The following is a 17,481-nucleotide window of genomic DNA, read 5'->3' as shown; positions in this document are numbered from 1 at the left end:
AAAATAATACTACTACTATGGAAGTAAAAGCCCCAGATCTGTTTGGTTACAAACATTCTTCAAAATACCTTCAATTGTGCTAAGTAGCAGTAAATGCTCTTAATCATAGGGGAACCATTTTAGTGATTCTGTATATAGCACCTATGAAGAAAAATACGGGGGTGATATAGCACCACTATAGCACCAGATATGGTTCTAAACAGATGCTATATGGCACTTAAAATGGTTCCCCTATAATTACCAGCCAGTGAACCACTTTTAGTGCTATTTAGCACCGTTTGTTTTTAGAGTGTATGGAAGTCAGTGGTGTCCCAGATCTGTTTGATTAAATATTAATTTTTTAATATCTTAATTTGTATTCAGCGAAAAGGAGTAGTACTTAGGAAAAAATTATAATATGGATGTCAATGGTGCCCCAAATCTGTTTGGTTACAAACATTTTTCAAAATATCTTAATTTGTATTTAGCGAAAATGAATAATACAAAGTAAAAAAATACTATGTAAGTCAATGGTGTCCCAGATCTGTTTGGTTACAATTTTTTTTTAAATATCTTCAGTTGTGTTTAGCGAAAATTAATAATACTAGGGAAAAGAAATGAAACTATGGAAGTCAATGGTACCCCAAATCTGTTTGGTTACAAACATTCTTCAAAATACCTTCATTTGTGTTCAGCACAAATAAAAAATATAATATTTAGAAAAAAATTATACCATGGAAGTCAATGGTGTCCCAGATCTGTTTGGTTAAATGTTTAGTTTTTAATATCTTAATTTGTGTTCAGCGAAAAATTATAATATTGAAATCAATAGTGCCCCAGATCTGTTTGGTTACAAACATTTTTCAAAATATCTTTAGTTGTGTTTAGCAAAAAATTACTAATACTAAGGAAAAAATAATACTATGGAAGTCAATGGTGCCCCAAATCTGTTTGGTTACATTTTTCAAAATATGTTCACTTGTGTTGAGCAGATAATAAATAATACTAAAGAATAATACTATTGAAGTCAAGGCCCTTTCTAGCCATTTTGAGCCCTATGCAAAACCCCTATTGGCACACCCCCGCAAACAAGTTCATAAAATTTTACATGCAATATTACATAAAAAAAACACACAAATCGTGTAAAAATCATGTGATCATGTAACACTTTAATGCATTAAATTCAACAGAGCAGTTAAATAAAAAATTTACCATGTTTTTCATTGTCTTTAAAATTTTATAAGGGATAAAGAGTTTTGTGTTCTTTTTATTGAACCAATTTTTAAATTGACCTTTGAATCCTTTGATCTAATGGTGGTGTTAAGCGCTGAAAGTGCAAACTTTACATGTAATTAATGATCAAGCTGTAACTGATACTCATACCACTTTGATCCAATGGCATATAGACATCAGATTGACAGTACTGGTGGATCACATTTTTAGGGTGACTGTGCCCATGTTGTGCTACCTGTTGGATAAGGGGTAGGCAAATATTTTTGTCTCAAGTAGTCAACTATTTACTATAGTTAAAGATGGACATTCATCTTTACCCTGCTTTTAGAAGCACAATTTCATATTTTAGAAACACTTTACTTTTGTGCATATCATATTTACAGTTTTAAAGTAAACATCAAAATCGGAGTAAAATAGCATAGTAAGACACAACTCTCATTTCACATCCACTGTGAGCCATATTTACAGTTATCATCATGGAAAATTAACCATTTTATTTTTGTAATAACCATGATTTTAGCAGATAAATTACAATTTGTATTACCATAGTTTTACTACCAATCAAATACCATTGTTATTATGGTAAGAACATAGTAAATTAGTGGTTACTTACTACAAATAAATTGTTTAACCATGCTTCATTTTCTTAAGGCCAAATCATCACAAGTGCATTGCTTGAAAATTATTACATTTCAATTATCATGACATACTATCTTCATCTGGTGAAATATTTTGCTTTCCATTCTGTGTAAAACATTCTTCAGTTTATCTTTCATTTTGTTGCAGTGCTCGTTTTTCCCTTTCAAAAAGGACACCTTAGTACTTTTATGCTGTGTTGCTCGCTCTAGATTACTTGCTGGATTTAACATTTGTATGCAATCTATTTGCCTTTGGTGTGTACGTCCCATAATGCTGGACACACACCAAACGCAAAACAACGCATTCCTCGCTGTAGATTACTCGCGGGATTTAACTTTGTGTCATGCTAATTTTTCACTTGACAATTTTCATGACGCAAGTTGGGCGGTGCGTTTGGCACAAAAACATTCACCTAAAACGTGTCTTTGCGTAAATTGAATAAATTCAACTCAATATTAAAACTCACAAGTAATCTAGAACAAGGAATGCGTTGCTTCGCATTTGGTGTGTACGTAGCATAAGTGTGCATATAATGTGAAATACACCAAATGCACCGCATTGCGTTTCTCGCTCTAGATTACTCACAGGATTTAAACTTGTGTCATGCAAATTTTTCGCTTAAGTTGAATATTTTCAACTTGCGTGAAGACGCGTTTGATGCAAAGACAAAAACTTTATCTTTTTTTTCACGTTATGAAAAGGTTGTGATAATGTTATTTTCCGACATACTTAATTTGACAAATGTCAGGCTTTTTGGTTCTAAAAACATATTTTTGCAACGTTGCATTGCTTGTTTTTCACTCATTCAAGTCAGTAAAGTGGGGGCAAATTTGGAGCAACTTAAAGGTGATATAATGATTACAAAAAGTGTATTTTTAACTATTCCTTTAACACCTCTTTCAGCAAAATTTTCAGGTATAGATCCTCATTTAAGTAACATTCTTGTCTAAAATCCTCTACCACATCAGACTTCATTTAAAACCTTAATTTTCTTCACTTTTAAGTCGTCTGGTCCGAAAGACGCGGGCAGTAATTCCTCAACTCTCATTTCCACATAAGAGCCATCAGGTTTGGACAAATACACGTCCCAGGTAGTACCAAACTGCAGATGGACAATTGAAATAAAAAAACACGTAAACCTGAAGGGCATGTCACTTATAATGATTTCAAATGTAATGCAGTCTTACCTCTCTCATGAACTGCCTGCAGCCACCACAAGGAGAAATAAAGTGGTCGCTCATATCACTGTAAAAGCATAAGACATCATCCTTAAATAAAAGCTCATGAAAATGTTTCACTACCTCACTAGGGTGGCTTATGAAAGTAAGTTTACCTTGCAATTGCGATGGCTTTGAAATCTCTAAATCCCTCTGATACAGCTTTTGAAATGGCGACTCTCTCTGCACAGATTCCTAAGTTGAAGCAAGCGTTTTCCACATTACAGCCTGATGTTATAGATGAGAGAATGGGATTTAATGGATGTTTACCACATTAACAAGCTCAAATTCAAACTTTTGACAGTCATGTGTCTTTTAAAGTTAAATACACTATGTAATATAAGACACAATCTTTTAAGGCAGTTATCAGATTTTTCCTATTCGTCTTGTTAGTCGGAGTACCAGACAATCGTCAAACGTTCTTTGAATATTTTTTCACAAGTTCAGACATCACAATCTGATTTAAAGTACACCTCGTACTATTGTTTACAGTGTGTTTGATCTCCATTGGTTGGTTTAGAAGGGGCCAGTCATGTTATGTATATACAGTATGGTTCCAGAGGCCAAGGTTGTCTGTTTTATGTGCCAGAAGAGTAAATAAAAAGCTATTTTAATCAGTGCAGTTTAAGGTTGTTAAATCTGAAGATTTTTGGTATTCAGATCAAATCTTTACCATCATTCTGTGCAGTAATCTGTTCGGTCCACAGGAAAATACTGAATTAAACTGCATTTTTAAAATGACACTTTAAGAGGAACATGTAGTTTGCATCTTCAGATTCTTGAAAAAAAAATGGTCAAAATATGTATGCCAGCCGTCACTAGGGCAGTACCCTTTAAAAAGGTCCGAATATGTATCGTATTCATTTGATACCAGTATGTACCTCTGAGACACTTATATGAATATTTAGCTGCAGAGCTGTATTTTTTTAAAAGGGTACTGACAGGGCCGGCCTGTCCAACAGGCAATACAGGCGATTGCCTGGGGCCCCGCGACAAGACGAGGGCCCTTCCTGTTTTAATTTAGTTTGTTATTGCACAAGTTATACGCATTACATGTGCAGGGACCTTATTGATTAAAATAGGGATCACAATGACGGTAGGTGAAAAAATCCACAGGAATTGAACAACAGGATAAATTCCCCACACAACAATCTACAGTAAAATGATAATAAATACAAAACCTTAGTATAAGTAAAAACTTAAAACATTACAAAATAAGAACAGTGTGTGGTAATTTGCATGCTTGGAAATGGGTAATGTAGTATCGTATAACAACGCAATGTTTACGTTACATCTTTCAATAAAGATAAAAACAAGACTTATTTTAGTGAGGTTGCGGTGGTAGGCTTTGGCAAACTATGGCATTAAAATAATACATTTTAGGAGCGAAAAAGAGAAAATCAGAGAAAGAAAAGCAATAAAAATGTAAAGGTAGGTCTATTTTCTGTTTTACATTGTTTAATGTTTATGCTAATTTAAAAACATTAGAAAAATGTCCATCATCCTTTCTAAATTAACCCACATGAAAAAAGACTATTATAATATATAATTTACCGCAGTAAACTGTATAGTAAAATTCTTAGATACTAAAAATATACTATAGTAGAGTTCAAAAACAGTATACAGAATACTGTATTACCATATAGTAATAATTTTTTATTAATATCCATGATGTTTGTATTGAGACATGCAGTACTGTAGTTCTGTTGCACTACAGTTGTTGCACTAACAACATTTCTTTATATGTTGCACTTAATAAAAACTTCTATACACTTAAATATATACATTTTAATTTTTGTCTGTTTTAATTTCACTTGCTATGAAATTTTTTAAACCAGTGGGGCCCATTTTCAAGGTCTCGCCTAGGGCCCCATAACCCCAAGGACCGGCCCTGGGTACTGACCACTTTTTGACCCATATATTTATATAGGTTGTCTGATTCTAAACCTAGAGACAATATTTTTTACGGTTTTAACAATTATTTTTCTAGTAATACAATTTTAAACATTAACATTTTAACTTATTATGAAAAATCAGATATAGATATTTGTTTAATGGGACTATATTTTCCCTTTACAACTCCACAGACATTTATTTGCCTATTTTCATCTTTTTTTATTTTCTTACTGTCTTTACCAACATGTACTGTATTACTGTAACAATACAAAAGCACTATAGAAATAAAATAATCTTGAGCAATCTTGAACATACTTTATCAGTAGTTATGCAGTTCAAACATCACAATATGATGTACTTTATGTTTGTTTACAGTGTGTTTGATCTCCATTGGCTGGTTTAGAAGGGACCTGTCATTTTATGTATGTACAGTATGATTCCAGGGTCCAATGTTTTCTGTTTTCTGTGAGGACTTAAACGGTCTTACGTGTGCCAGAATAGTAAACAAAAAGCGATTTCTATTCTTTGGAGTTTAAGGATGGTATATCTGAATTTTTGTATAAAAAATCTGAAAATTAAATGCAGTTAACCATACACTTTCACAAAAAAGGTACAAAACTGGTTGTACCCTATTTAAAACGGACATCTAGTACCTTAATTCTGCGCACCACTGAGATGGATTGTGTTGCTTGCTCTAGATTACTTGCTGGATTTAACATTAGCATTGCCCCATGCTAGTTGCATTGACTAGCGCAAAAATTCACATTCCTCGCTATAGATTACTCGCGGGATTTAACTTTGTGTCATGTGAATTTTTCACTTAAATTGATTATTTTAATGGGCAGCCCAATTGTCGCAAAAACATGCAATTTGCCTGAAACATGTCTTGTTAATTAAAAATATTCAACTATCTTGACAGTAAATTAAATCCCGCGGCTAATCTTGAGCGAGGAACGTTTTGCCTCGCGTTTTGTGTGTACGCAGCATAAGCGTGCACATAATGCGTAGTACACACCAAATGCGAAGCATCGTGTTCCTCACTCTAGATTACTCACAGATTTTAATTTGTCATGTGAATTTTTTTGCTTAAGTTGAATTGTTTCAATATTTGAGGCGAATACCCAGCAAACACAAAAACGTTATAAAAAATGACAAATGTCAGGCTGTTTTGGTTAGAAATACATCTTTTTACAATGTTGAAAAAAATTTTTAATAACATAATTAGTATGTCATCTCACAACGTTTAAGAAATGTTAATATTACATCTTATGTAGTACTGTCTGGATGTGTTGCCTACACATTGCACGTTTACCCGAATCGTGTTTGGAGTTAACCGAAAGAATTCTGAGCTCTCAATCCTTCTGGAGGTAGACTTGAACAGTCGCCTTTAGCGCGTGTATTCACGGTAATCGCGCTGCCCAATTCATGTCATTTGCACCTATTTGCGGCTTTGCATATACTTTGCGCAAATAATTTAATTTGCATTTGGTGTGTACGCTCCATAAGTACCTCAAAGTTACATATTGAAACTTTAAAGATACATATTTGTACCTCAAAGTCACATATCTGTACTCACGGTGCATGTAGGCTACATAGGCTATTAGGACTTTATGGGTACTGCCCTAGCGACAGCTTTTGTACTTTTATTTCTGACAGTGTATATTCTACATATTTTTATGTATGTTTTATGTCTCTGATTTTACTAATATCACGGGTCCTTGAAATCCTTGAAAGTTTGTGAATCTGGGGGGAAATTCAAGGACCTGGGAAGTTTTTGAAAATATACATACATAGATACAGGTCCTTGAAAGTGCTTGAATCTATTTTAGTGTAGGATAATATCATAAAATTTCTAGACTTTTTAAGCACACGTGCTAAACTGTTCGCTTTAAATGCTTATATCTTCTGTATGCGAATGTTGATTCATACCAAAATGCTTTTTTGCATAGTTGCGTTTGACACATGAAAACGTCTCTGGTTACGTATGCAACTGTTGTTCCCTGAGAAGGGAACGAGACGCTGCATCTCCCTTGCCATACTTCCTGCGTCCCTGTAACGCCGTCTTTGGCAATATTTCAGATAGTGATATACTTCCTGGCTCCCCCACCTCCCTGTCTTTGTTGTTAAGCCTCACCATTGGTTGAATTTGATAGACACATTCAGACGCACTTACCCCTGGAAGTGTCCCCAAAGTGTCACCGCAGTGACGCAGCGTGAGTTCCCTCGAAAGGGAACTGTAACAATGTATCTTAAAAGGTAACATGTTGTAACTTTGCTCTCACTTGAAATGTGTCCCTTCATTTAGTCCTTGAATTTGATGGTATTGGACCTGGATAGTCCTTGAAAGGTCCTTGAATTTGAAGTTAACTATAAGGTGTGGGAACCCTGCATTATGTACTTACTGTAAAGCTGTTTTGCAACAATTCAAAATTGTGAATAAACATAAAACATTACATAATTAATTAATAACAATAGTAATAATAATTATTATTTTTCTTGTTATTATTATTATTGTGAGAAATTTATCTGTTGTTTTCTCTCAGAGTAACAGAACACACACAGTTTTCAGAGTTTTGAGAGCACAAACACCCACTACAGCAACTTAACATTTTCCTGTTGATGTCCCTTACGTAACCTGTTAAAAGGTTAAAACTCTCTGATCCTGGTATACAATGTATTGTTTTTTATTGTGAAACACTGCATCTCACCTGTAAAAACCGTCCCGTCGTGTGTCAGAAGAGCCGCCCCAACTCTGAACTTGCTGTAGGGACAGTAGGCAAACTTTTTGGCATCTAGAGATTGTCCAATCAACTCTTTAACCCCCGATAGCTGCGCATTTAACTTAGCCGTTTCACGTCTCGCCGCATGTCTGATCTTCAGGTCGCTCATGTTGCTTTGCGTCAGTCGTGTTGTCTGAGGCTCTGCAGACCTGCTTGACAGTTTGTTTGTTTTGCGATTTTCCACATCTGACATCTAACCAATCCCAGTTTCCCAGGTTTTCCTCCTCCCCGACTTTCTGTGTTTAATGTGTGGTGCTGTCGAACAGCACGGTTATATAATGCCTAGATGGCAACCTTTCCCTCAGACATGCTGAGAGACAGTGAGGATGGGGTGTAAAGGTCACTGCACAATAATGGTGGCATTCACAATGGAATAACAATGAGAAAGGATTTGCTTTTCCACCACCAAACAACTGAACTGCAAAAATGATACGCTGTGTCAGAACATTTTCAATTCATTATGACCCCTTGCCTCAAAATAACACAAGTAGAAATACAGGATATTCAAATATAGGATGAATAGGGAATTGTGGCTGTTTTGGGTTTTTAGTTTTGTGAAAAACAGAAATATATTTTTAATTGGTGCACTGTACCTTTAAATTTACATCAAGCGGCAGCTATCACTGAAAAGTTGATTTTAGGCCAATATAAACATGAATTTGCTCCAGTCAGTCTGATATCCAAAACTAAATATTCATTTATAAGTGTTCTCTGTTGTGTTTTGGGATTATTTTCTTTCACATTGTATGAAATTGATTGTTTATAAAGAAATTCTTTATTAGATTATATAAAAGATTAAAGCCACTTTTAATGCAGTTATTCAGCTCACATCGTCATACTCTGGTGTCATTTTAATGTGGCAGTTCAGTATCTTTTAAGAATTCGAGTCATTATTAATTATCCAGTTGATCCAAGAGACGTAGTTGCGGACTTTAGTGTAGACTCCAGGGAAGAACGGGTTGGCACAACTGATGCCCCAGGACACAATGCCCTCAAACAAACCATTACAGATGAGAGGACCGCCAGAGTCGCCCTGTAGCCAAGAAAAGCAAAGTGTGTAATTTTAGTAAAAAGGGAAAAAAGCAACGAGTCAATGCAAGCAATTTTGGGTTTACAGACGTCTAATAGTCGTCCAAACACAACCCAGACGTCACGGCTAAAACAAGGCTGCCAGTAAAGTTTAATAGATGTCTAACCATTTGGCTGGAAGTGTGTTACTCATAGCCAGACTATATGGTCAACCTATAACATTCCCAGTCATATTCCCGATGCAGCGTCTCGTTCCCTTTTCTGTTTTCCCCAGTCATTGCCCTCTGGACTCCATTTCTCCAATCCTTTACATTCCTTTACCTGAACTGTGTTTGTTATTATCCTCACCTGACAGTCATCATCATCATCACTCCATTGTGTTAAATACCCTGCTGTTTCCTTTGTATTTGTCCGTTTTCGTTTTTGCATCATGTACGTTAAAGCTATGTGCTGTTACTGCTCGTCTTTCTGTTTATTGTTTTATTTTTATTAAAGTTTATTATTATTTATACTCAACACGTTACACACCCTAGACGGTGGTTATTGCTTGCTGGAGTCTCACCTTGAAACAATACATATTTTACGAGTTAGGTAATTCTTATGAGTTTGTCTGAAGGGAATTGTACAAATACGTGCAATTATTATACAAAAATTATTTAAAAAAATAAAAATAAATGAAACCCCACCTCTAACCCCTCCCCTAATACATACAAATGTTGTCGTACGAATTAATAAAATGCGTAAAATACATACAAAATGTGTTGGTCATATCGTTGTAAAGGGGCTTAGGTTGGGGTTAAAATTTTGTATGCATTTTGCAGTCAATTTTCCAATTGAATACCAATGCATTTATGTAAGGTATACCTTTTATCGGTATGCATGTTCTTTTATAAAAGAAACTATGACCTTTGCAATCCACCAGGTAAACTACAGGACTGTTTACTAAATAAAATCATCCTACATAATGTAGAGGACATTCAGTGAAAAAACAACCTTGATATCTTTAAAGGTCCCGTTTAGGCTATGTTTTTGAAGCTTTGATTGTGTTTACAGTGCGCAGTATAACATGTGTTCTTGTTTCACGTGTAAAAAAACAGGATATTTTTCACACAATTTACTTATCTCTATACCGGTGTTTTCACTATCCTAAAAACAGTCTGATGTCTTCCTTGTACTGTGAAGTCCCTCCTTTCTACTAAAAATCTGTTCTACTGACGTCATTAAAGCAGGAAGTATAGGGCTGTCCAAACCGGCCATTCGCTGTAGGCTTTGAAAGGTGAATTCTGTTAAAGAAAAAATAAATCCCTAAACTAAATCATCACCCATCTTGACTCACCTGGCAGGAATCCTTTCCACCCAACGGATAGCCAGCGCACACCATGTTGTCTGTTATTCTGTAGTAATAGTAGTATTGACACTGAGGGATGATAAGGACGTCCACAGCTCGGAGGACAGGTGACAGGTAATAACTGTACACCTGCGTGACGCCCCAGCCGCTCACTGTGCATGTTGTGGCCGGTAGTAAGGGAGGACTGCTTGAAACCGGCATTACGGCTGGCTGAACATAAGCATTGAGCTCTGCCGGCTTCTCCAGCTGATGTAAAGATCAATGTTAGAAGCCAGGTTTAAGAAAAGTTACATTCACTACAAAAAATGACTTTCTTACTTAGTATTTTTGTCTTGATTTCAGTCAAAATATCTAAAGATTCTTAAATTAAGATGTTTTTTCTTGATGAGCAAAATGACCTAGGAAAATAAGTCTAGTTTTTAGACAAAAAAAATATAAAAATGTAAGCGAATTTGTGCTTAAAAAAGCAAAAAATCTGCCAATGAAATAAGAAAAAAATTCTTGAATTAACTGTCTACGAAAAAAGAAAAACTTATTTCAAGAAATGTTTTCTTATTTCATTGGCAGATTTTTTGCTTGTTTTAAGCACCATATTACCAAGCCCCTAAGGTGACACTGGAGTAAAATAAATCTAAATTTAATTTATTTAAGCTACATTTAAACAAAAGTTTTTCGTTTTGTTTTGTTTTTCAAATTTTTTTGTTTAAATGTACACTGCAAAAATGATTTTCAAGAAAAAAAATTTTAGTATTTTTGTCTTGTTTTTAGTAAAAATATCTAAAAAAATTTAAATTAAGAGGCTTTTTCTTGATGAGCAAAACGACCCAAGACAATAAGTCTAGTTTTTAGACCAAAAATATCAAATTTGAGTGATTTTGTGCATAAAACGAGCAAAAAAATCTGCCAATGGGGTAAGCAAATTTTTCTAGAATTTTTCTTGAATTTAGTGTTCAAGAAAAATTTTCCAGATTTTTTTGCTTACCCCATTGCCAGATTATTATTTTTTTGCTTGTTTTATGAACAAAATCCCTTCTATTTAATATTTTTGGTCTAAAAACTAGACTTATTTTCTTGGGTCGTTTTGCTCATCAAGAAAAAGCATCTACATTTTAAAAAATGTTGATATTTTTACTGAAAACAAGACAAAAACACTAAGAATTTTTTTTCTTGAAAATAATTTTTTGCAGTGTAGATTAAATACATTGATTGCGACCACTTACCATAAAAAATTTAGTAAATTGAATTAATCATTTTTTTCAGTTTGTGCTCACGTGAAACTTTCATGTGTTCACGCAAAACCTTTATGTGCAGATTTTTTTTTTTAAGTTTAGTTTCGCGTGCGCATGTGAAACCATCGCATGTGCACGTGAAAACCATCGCGTGCGCACGTAAAAGTTTCACGTGAGCACACGATAGTTTCATGTGCGCAACGAAACTAAACTCGATAGTTTCGATAGTTGCGCACGCGAAGCTAAACTTTATTTAATTTTGGCTCCATGTCCCCTTAGGGCCTCCGTAAATTTTTTGCATTGTTTTCATGTTTTTTTTTATTCGACTTTTCAAAACTGTCCACTTTATGAAATAGAGCAGCTAGGACATTTTGCTATGTTTTCAGTGGTAAAGAGAAATTTATATGGAATGGAATCACTTTCATCTATGGGTGAACTATTTATTACATTTCTTTTCAACTAGCAAACAGACATATGTAGTCATTCAGTTAATGGCTGATTTGTAACTTTTATTTATATATAACTTACTTTTAAGAGCATGAGGTCACCATCAAATGTCCTGTAGTTATACATGTAATAGACCAGCGCTTTCGACACATTGAACACCTGCTCAAAGCCCTCTTTTATGGAGAGGTCATGTTCACCCAGAACCACTCGGATTAAATAATTCCTGCAGACAACAACATGTGACAGTGTAGATCAGAAAAAAAACCTCTGAGCACCCTTTTCAAATCTAAAATAACCAGTGGGATACTATGGGCTATTCAATTCTGGTCCTGGAGGGCCGATGTCCAAAAGAGTTTATTGAACACATCCAGGGGCGGACTGGCCATCTGGCAAACCGGGCAGTTTCCCGGTGGGCCGACGTACTTTTTGGGCCGTTACATCTCATAATTTGTCTGAGCAGCCCAGTTAACGTCTTTTTTTCTAGACAGACCGGCCCACTGACATTTAAGCAGCAGCCCATTGGTTGTTTGTTTTTTTAAACGACATTAAGCTGGCCCAATGACTGACCAGCACAGTCATCATCCTTTCTTTTCCTAGATAGACCGGCCCACTCACATTTAAGCAGCAGCCCATTGGTTTTTTTTTTTTGAATGACATTAAGCTGGCCCAATCACCGCTTTGGTCTCTGTGCAAGCGAGCGTGCATCGTCGGTCAGTTCACGTGTCAAAATAGAGAGAGAGAAAAAACGCAATGGAGGCGCACAAAAACTGCGCGACAAAAAGAAGCAGGCTCTTCAGGCAGACGCTGCAAAATGTGTTAAAAAACACAAATATTTTCTGCGGCAGCAGGACCTTCAACTCGCGTCGCTGGTGATGATGGTGGCGGTGGTGGCACTGGCAGCACCAGCACGCAAAGTCTCAGTGAGGAGAGGGAGAGAGACGAGGGAGAAGTGAGTGTAGTGACTGCGGTAAGCAGAACTGCTTTCAAAACACAAGTTTAGATGGGTACCCCTTGATAAAACTGAATCAAAAACACAAAATATGGTGATAAAGCTGCAATAAAATAATTGCACTCTTTGCTCTGTGACTACGAGAGTATCTGATTCGTAGATTTTTCGTTGATTGTCTGTTTCAAAACGTATCATTCAAGCAAAATCAAACAATCCAGGAGATCTGCTTACAGAAAAAGATATATATTTATTGTATAACAACACACTTGACAGATAATGTTAAAAATCTCTATTACTGTAATAATCACACAAGTTTTCTTCAGTGAATGTAGTGCATACTTTCCTGTAAGTACTGCAAGTAATAATCAGTTTTCAATATTAATGTATAACGTAAGCAGCACTTGTATTTTGTAATAAGTCAGCAATCCAATGGCACATTTTGCCAATTGCATGAAGCTTGTTTTAGGATTCATAAGGGTGGATTATACAGTTTTATTGCATTAATAAATAACACGTTCTAGAAGTGTTTGTTGTGTCAACTCTCACTCTTTTCTTCGTGCTATTAATTGGGTTTAGTGCTTTTATGGAATTGGAGTTGCTATTGCTATACATATTTAAAGGCGTGCAAAGATGGGTGGTATTTGTAATTATACACTGCAAAAAAATTATTTTCAAGAAAAAAAATTCTTAGTATTCTTGTTTTCAGTAAAAATATCTAAACATTCTTAAAATAAATCGGTTTTTCTTGACTAGCAAAATGACCCAAGAAAATAAGTCTAGTTTTTAGACCAAACATTTTAAATTTAAGTGATTTTGTGCATAAAACAAGCAAAAACAAATCTGCCAATGGGGTAAGCACATTTTTCTTGCATTTAGTGTTTAATGCACAAAATCAATTAAATTTGATATTTTTGGTCTAAAAACTAGACTTATTTTCTTGGGTCGTTTTGTTCATCAAGAAAAAGCATCTTAATTTTAGAATTTTTAGATATTTTTACTGAAAACAAGACAAAAATACTAAGAAACATTTTTCTTGAAAATCAATTTTTGCAGTGTATGTAGTGTGGGCCAGTTTGGGCCAAAATGCCAGGGCCGAATTTTTGTCCCAGTCCAGCCCTGAACACATCTGCATGTAATTTTCAATCCTGTAGACTTCCATTAGCTTCTTCAAGTGCCTTGGTTTAGGGTTAGAGCTAAACTCTGTAGGACACCTGCCCTCTTGGACCAGAGCTGAATAGCCCTGACCTAAACGGTCCTGTGGACCCATGGAGAAACAGGAGAGTCAGATTTGACACCATGTACTATGGGTGTAATACTCACGGCCTCCAGCAGTGGGCAGCACAAACCACCCACTGTGGATGTATGAGAGTCCCACCGCAGTAATGATAGTTGTTGTACTGAACAGAAGCCTGATATTTGATGGAATAGGGCTGAACCTCCTGTCCTCCAATGATTCTTTGCTGCAGTGATCCTGTGATTGGGAGGAATAATGATAAAGCTCATATCCTCCACAACAACACAAAAACGCCTCACCGACAGCTTACTGTAATAATGTATGCACATACTGCAGCCATTGAATATGCATTGTATTTAGATGCTCTGTTATTCGGGTAATGAATTGTTTTACCTTGAAGGGTCAAGATGATTAGGAGCACAATGAATTCAAAACATGTCTTCATGTTTGAGGGATCTAAAACACAAAGGACATATGGAGGTCGAAAAATGACGCATAGCCTACACTCAGCATTGGGTCAAAAAGGGATGAACCCAACCCGCAATGTGTAAACTATAAACATTACCTGGGTTATGTTAACCCAACGGCTGGGTTTTGTCACTTTTTGACTCAAGTAAATGTTAATAGACAAGTCAGAACAAACAGTTGTATGCTCTTTCTTTAAATTGTGTATTACATATAGCCTAAAATATATCATATATGACTTCCAGCCATAAACAAAAACAAACATAAGATTTGTTTAACTCACCGAGAGCATGGAAAGCTCAATCCTGGGCAGTAATAATCCCAATAACCGCTTAAAAGTACTGCAGAAGCTCACGATATTGTCTTTGGTTTTATAGTGTAACCGCATCTCTCCACAGGGTTTTGTGGTGTTGTTTGTACACTAACTATACCCAACAATAAAAACAATAACATGAAAAAACTTGTCTGACCCAAAAGCTTTCAATAGCACTTGGCAACTCTTTCAATTTGATGCTATAGACTTTGATTCATGAAGAGTACCTTGAACTCAAATATCTGTAGACTCTTTAGTTGTACAAAACTGTTTGCTAGTGAATAGGATATTGGGTGACTGTAAAATTGGGTGGAAAGGGCACTGGAATAGTGGTAACTAAAGCAGCTGTGAACAAGGTCTCTTCGATATCCCTTGGCATTTATTAATGCACATCAGTGTCCTCAGGGGAGAGCTCCACCTTGGAAGTGCTTGCTGTTTGTCTCTGTCCAAAAACATATGGCTTCCTTTATTGATGTAATGAAAGTGTAATCTGGAAGATTTGTGTTAATCACACATATACAGTGGAAAGAAAAAGTATGTGAATCTTTTAGAATTTCATGGTTTTATGAATACATTTGTCATAAAATGTGATCTGGTCAATGGTCAAGGGTGTTGACAAACATAATGTGTCTAAAAACAATTACACAAAAAATTCTGATCTTTCATGTCTTTATTGAACACACTCATTCAACATTCAAGATAGCAGTGGAAAAAGTAAATGAACCCTAGAATTAATGGTTGACCCTCCTTCCCTTGGCAGCAATAACCTCAACCAGGCGCTTCCTGTATCTGTGGATCAGACCTGCACATCGTTGAGGAGGAATATTAGTCCATTCTTTTCTTAGCTCTGTCATATTCTTTAGACGTCTCAGGTGTATGGCCCTCTTCATGTCAATTCATAGCATCTCTATTGGGTTGAGGTCTGGGTTTTTACTTGGTCACTCCAAAAGGCGGATTTAGTTTTTCTGAAGCCATTCTGTTGTGGACTTGCTGTGGTGTTTTGGGTCGTTGTCCTGTTGCATCACCCACCTTCTACGCAGTTTCAGCTGACGTACAGACATTCTCACATTATGCTGAAGAATTGTCTGATATACTTGGGAATTAATTTAGTTCTCAATGATTGCAAGCTGGCCAGGCCCAAAATCATGATGTTTCCTCCACCATACTTTACAGTTGATGATGTTTTCATGATGATATGCAGTGCTCTTTCTACGCCAGATGTAGTGCTGTGTGTTTTTTCCAAATAGTTCAATCTTAGTTTCATCAGTCCACAAAACATTTAGCTAATACCACTGTGGAGTGTCAATTTGCCTTTTTGCAAACTTTAGGCGTGCAGCAATCTTCTTTTTAGTAAGCAGTGGCTTCCTTCGAGGTGTCCTGCCGTGGATACCCTGCTTGTTCAGTGTTTTACATATTGTAGACTTAAAGGTGTAGCAGAGAATTTTCTCGAATTTTAGAATAGAACCGCCTTTTTAAAAAAATGCAATTGCGCAACACTCCTGATTGACAAATAGGAGGACCGATAGTCTTGATGATTCACCCGGAAAAAGAAAATCCTCCACAATACCTTTAACCCTAACTCTAACGCCACAATGCGAAGCTTGACACAACATATATGTAGCCCATCATGTGTGTGGCTCGTCATTTTAAAATATGTGTTCGTCGTGTCACGCATGATGTCAAAATATGAGTCTGCTGCAGACGCTTCGAAGGGGTTTATGATAAAATAGGTGCTTGTGTTTGCCAGATACTCATTTAATCTCATGTGTAATCAGATTTTAGTGTTAAGTTAGTGTCTTGCGAGTATTTTGTGAACGCAAGTGTCTCTTTTATCATAAATCCTTTTGACACGTGTGCAGCAGACTCGTATTTTGATATCAAGCGTGATGCACATAAGTTCACATCGAATGCAACGAACATGACGAGCAACACACATGACACTCCGAACACATATTTTGAATTCGTGCCACTCGGAACCATTGACACTAACAGACCCACTAACAGATCCAGTTGCCAGACCCAGCATTATTACTCCATTCACTGGAATGGTCTAATCTTAGCCACTGTACTTTGCTACCTTTTCCTACTTAGCCCTTAAGCTCTGGAATGATTTGTCAACTGATGTCATTGAATCAGACACAGTCGATCACTTTAAATTTAAACTAAAGACTTTTTTCTTTAACAAAGCATTCCCATAATTTGTCTAGTATATTATACTTATCTCGCAATAGTTAGCTTGTATGGAACAAAGCAATCACATAACTCATCTGGGAAATATACTAATGCTGCAATAGCTAGCCTGTCTATATCCGAGCATATATTAAAACACAACACTGTGTGACACTTGCATTACATGCAAACGGCCCCTAGGCTAATAAGATTTTGTTTCTCTCTCCCTGTCTCGTCCTCGAACCCGAGGACATTGACACAAACAGACCCAGTTCCGGCTGCAGTGGAGGTCAACACACCACTGATCTGCTGACCGTCCTTTAACGTGATGCCCAGCTGATGCCTGACCAACGACCACCGACGGAACCCGTTAAATCTCCCTATCTGTTTACATTTCGTTTACATCCCATATAAATAGTGTAGTGTAAAGGTTGAGGGTTTGATTCCTGGGAACACACATATTAGAGTAAGTCATATAAGATGAAATATAAAATGAAATGCTATGTTAACTCATACTGTATCTTGCTCATAACCCTGCCTTTCCTATTGCTGTT

The 17,481-nt window shown here is 36.1% G+C and overlaps 2 protein-coding genes across 2 annotated transcripts; both read right to left on the bottom strand.

Moving 5' to 3' along the window:
• Positions 1 to 1,128: 1,128 nt before the first annotated feature.
• Positions 1,129 to 7,998, bottom strand: cdab (cytidine deaminase b). The gene is made up of 4 exons (XM_065241745.2): positions 7,673 to 7,998; positions 3,185 to 3,296; positions 3,039 to 3,096; positions 1,129 to 2,953 (listed from the first exon to the last, which is right to left on the bottom strand). The coding sequence occupies exons 1-4, from the start codon at positions 7,935 to 7,937 to the stop codon at positions 2,816 to 2,818; spliced, it is 573 nt and encodes a 190-aa protein (XP_065097817.1). The 5' UTR covers positions 7,938 to 7,998; the 3' UTR covers positions 1,129 to 2,815.
• A 460-nt stretch (positions 7,999 to 8,458) lies between these two features.
• On the bottom strand, positions 8,459 to 14,819 carry LOC135719448 (trypsin-3). The gene is made up of 6 exons (XM_065242132.2): positions 14,729 to 14,819; positions 14,374 to 14,436; positions 14,067 to 14,217; positions 11,879 to 12,020; positions 10,110 to 10,367; positions 8,459 to 8,777 (listed from the first exon to the last, which is right to left on the bottom strand). The coding sequence occupies exons 2-6, from the start codon at positions 14,423 to 14,425 to the stop codon at positions 8,619 to 8,621; spliced, it is 762 nt and encodes a 253-aa protein (XP_065098204.1). The 5' UTR covers positions 14,426 to 14,436; positions 14,729 to 14,819; the 3' UTR covers positions 8,459 to 8,618.
• Between the last annotated feature and the right edge of the window lie 2,662 nt (positions 14,820 to 17,481).

The sequence above is a fragment of the Paramisgurnus dabryanus genome, chromosome 14 (genome assembly GCF_030506205.2).
Source record: "Paramisgurnus dabryanus chromosome 14, PD_genome_1.1, whole genome shotgun sequence".
NCBI lineage: Eukaryota > Metazoa > Chordata > Actinopteri > Cypriniformes > Cobitidae > Paramisgurnus > Paramisgurnus dabryanus.
The sequence above is the reverse complement of the archived record's forward strand: the minus strand, read 5'-3'. Positions and strand labels throughout refer to the sequence as shown.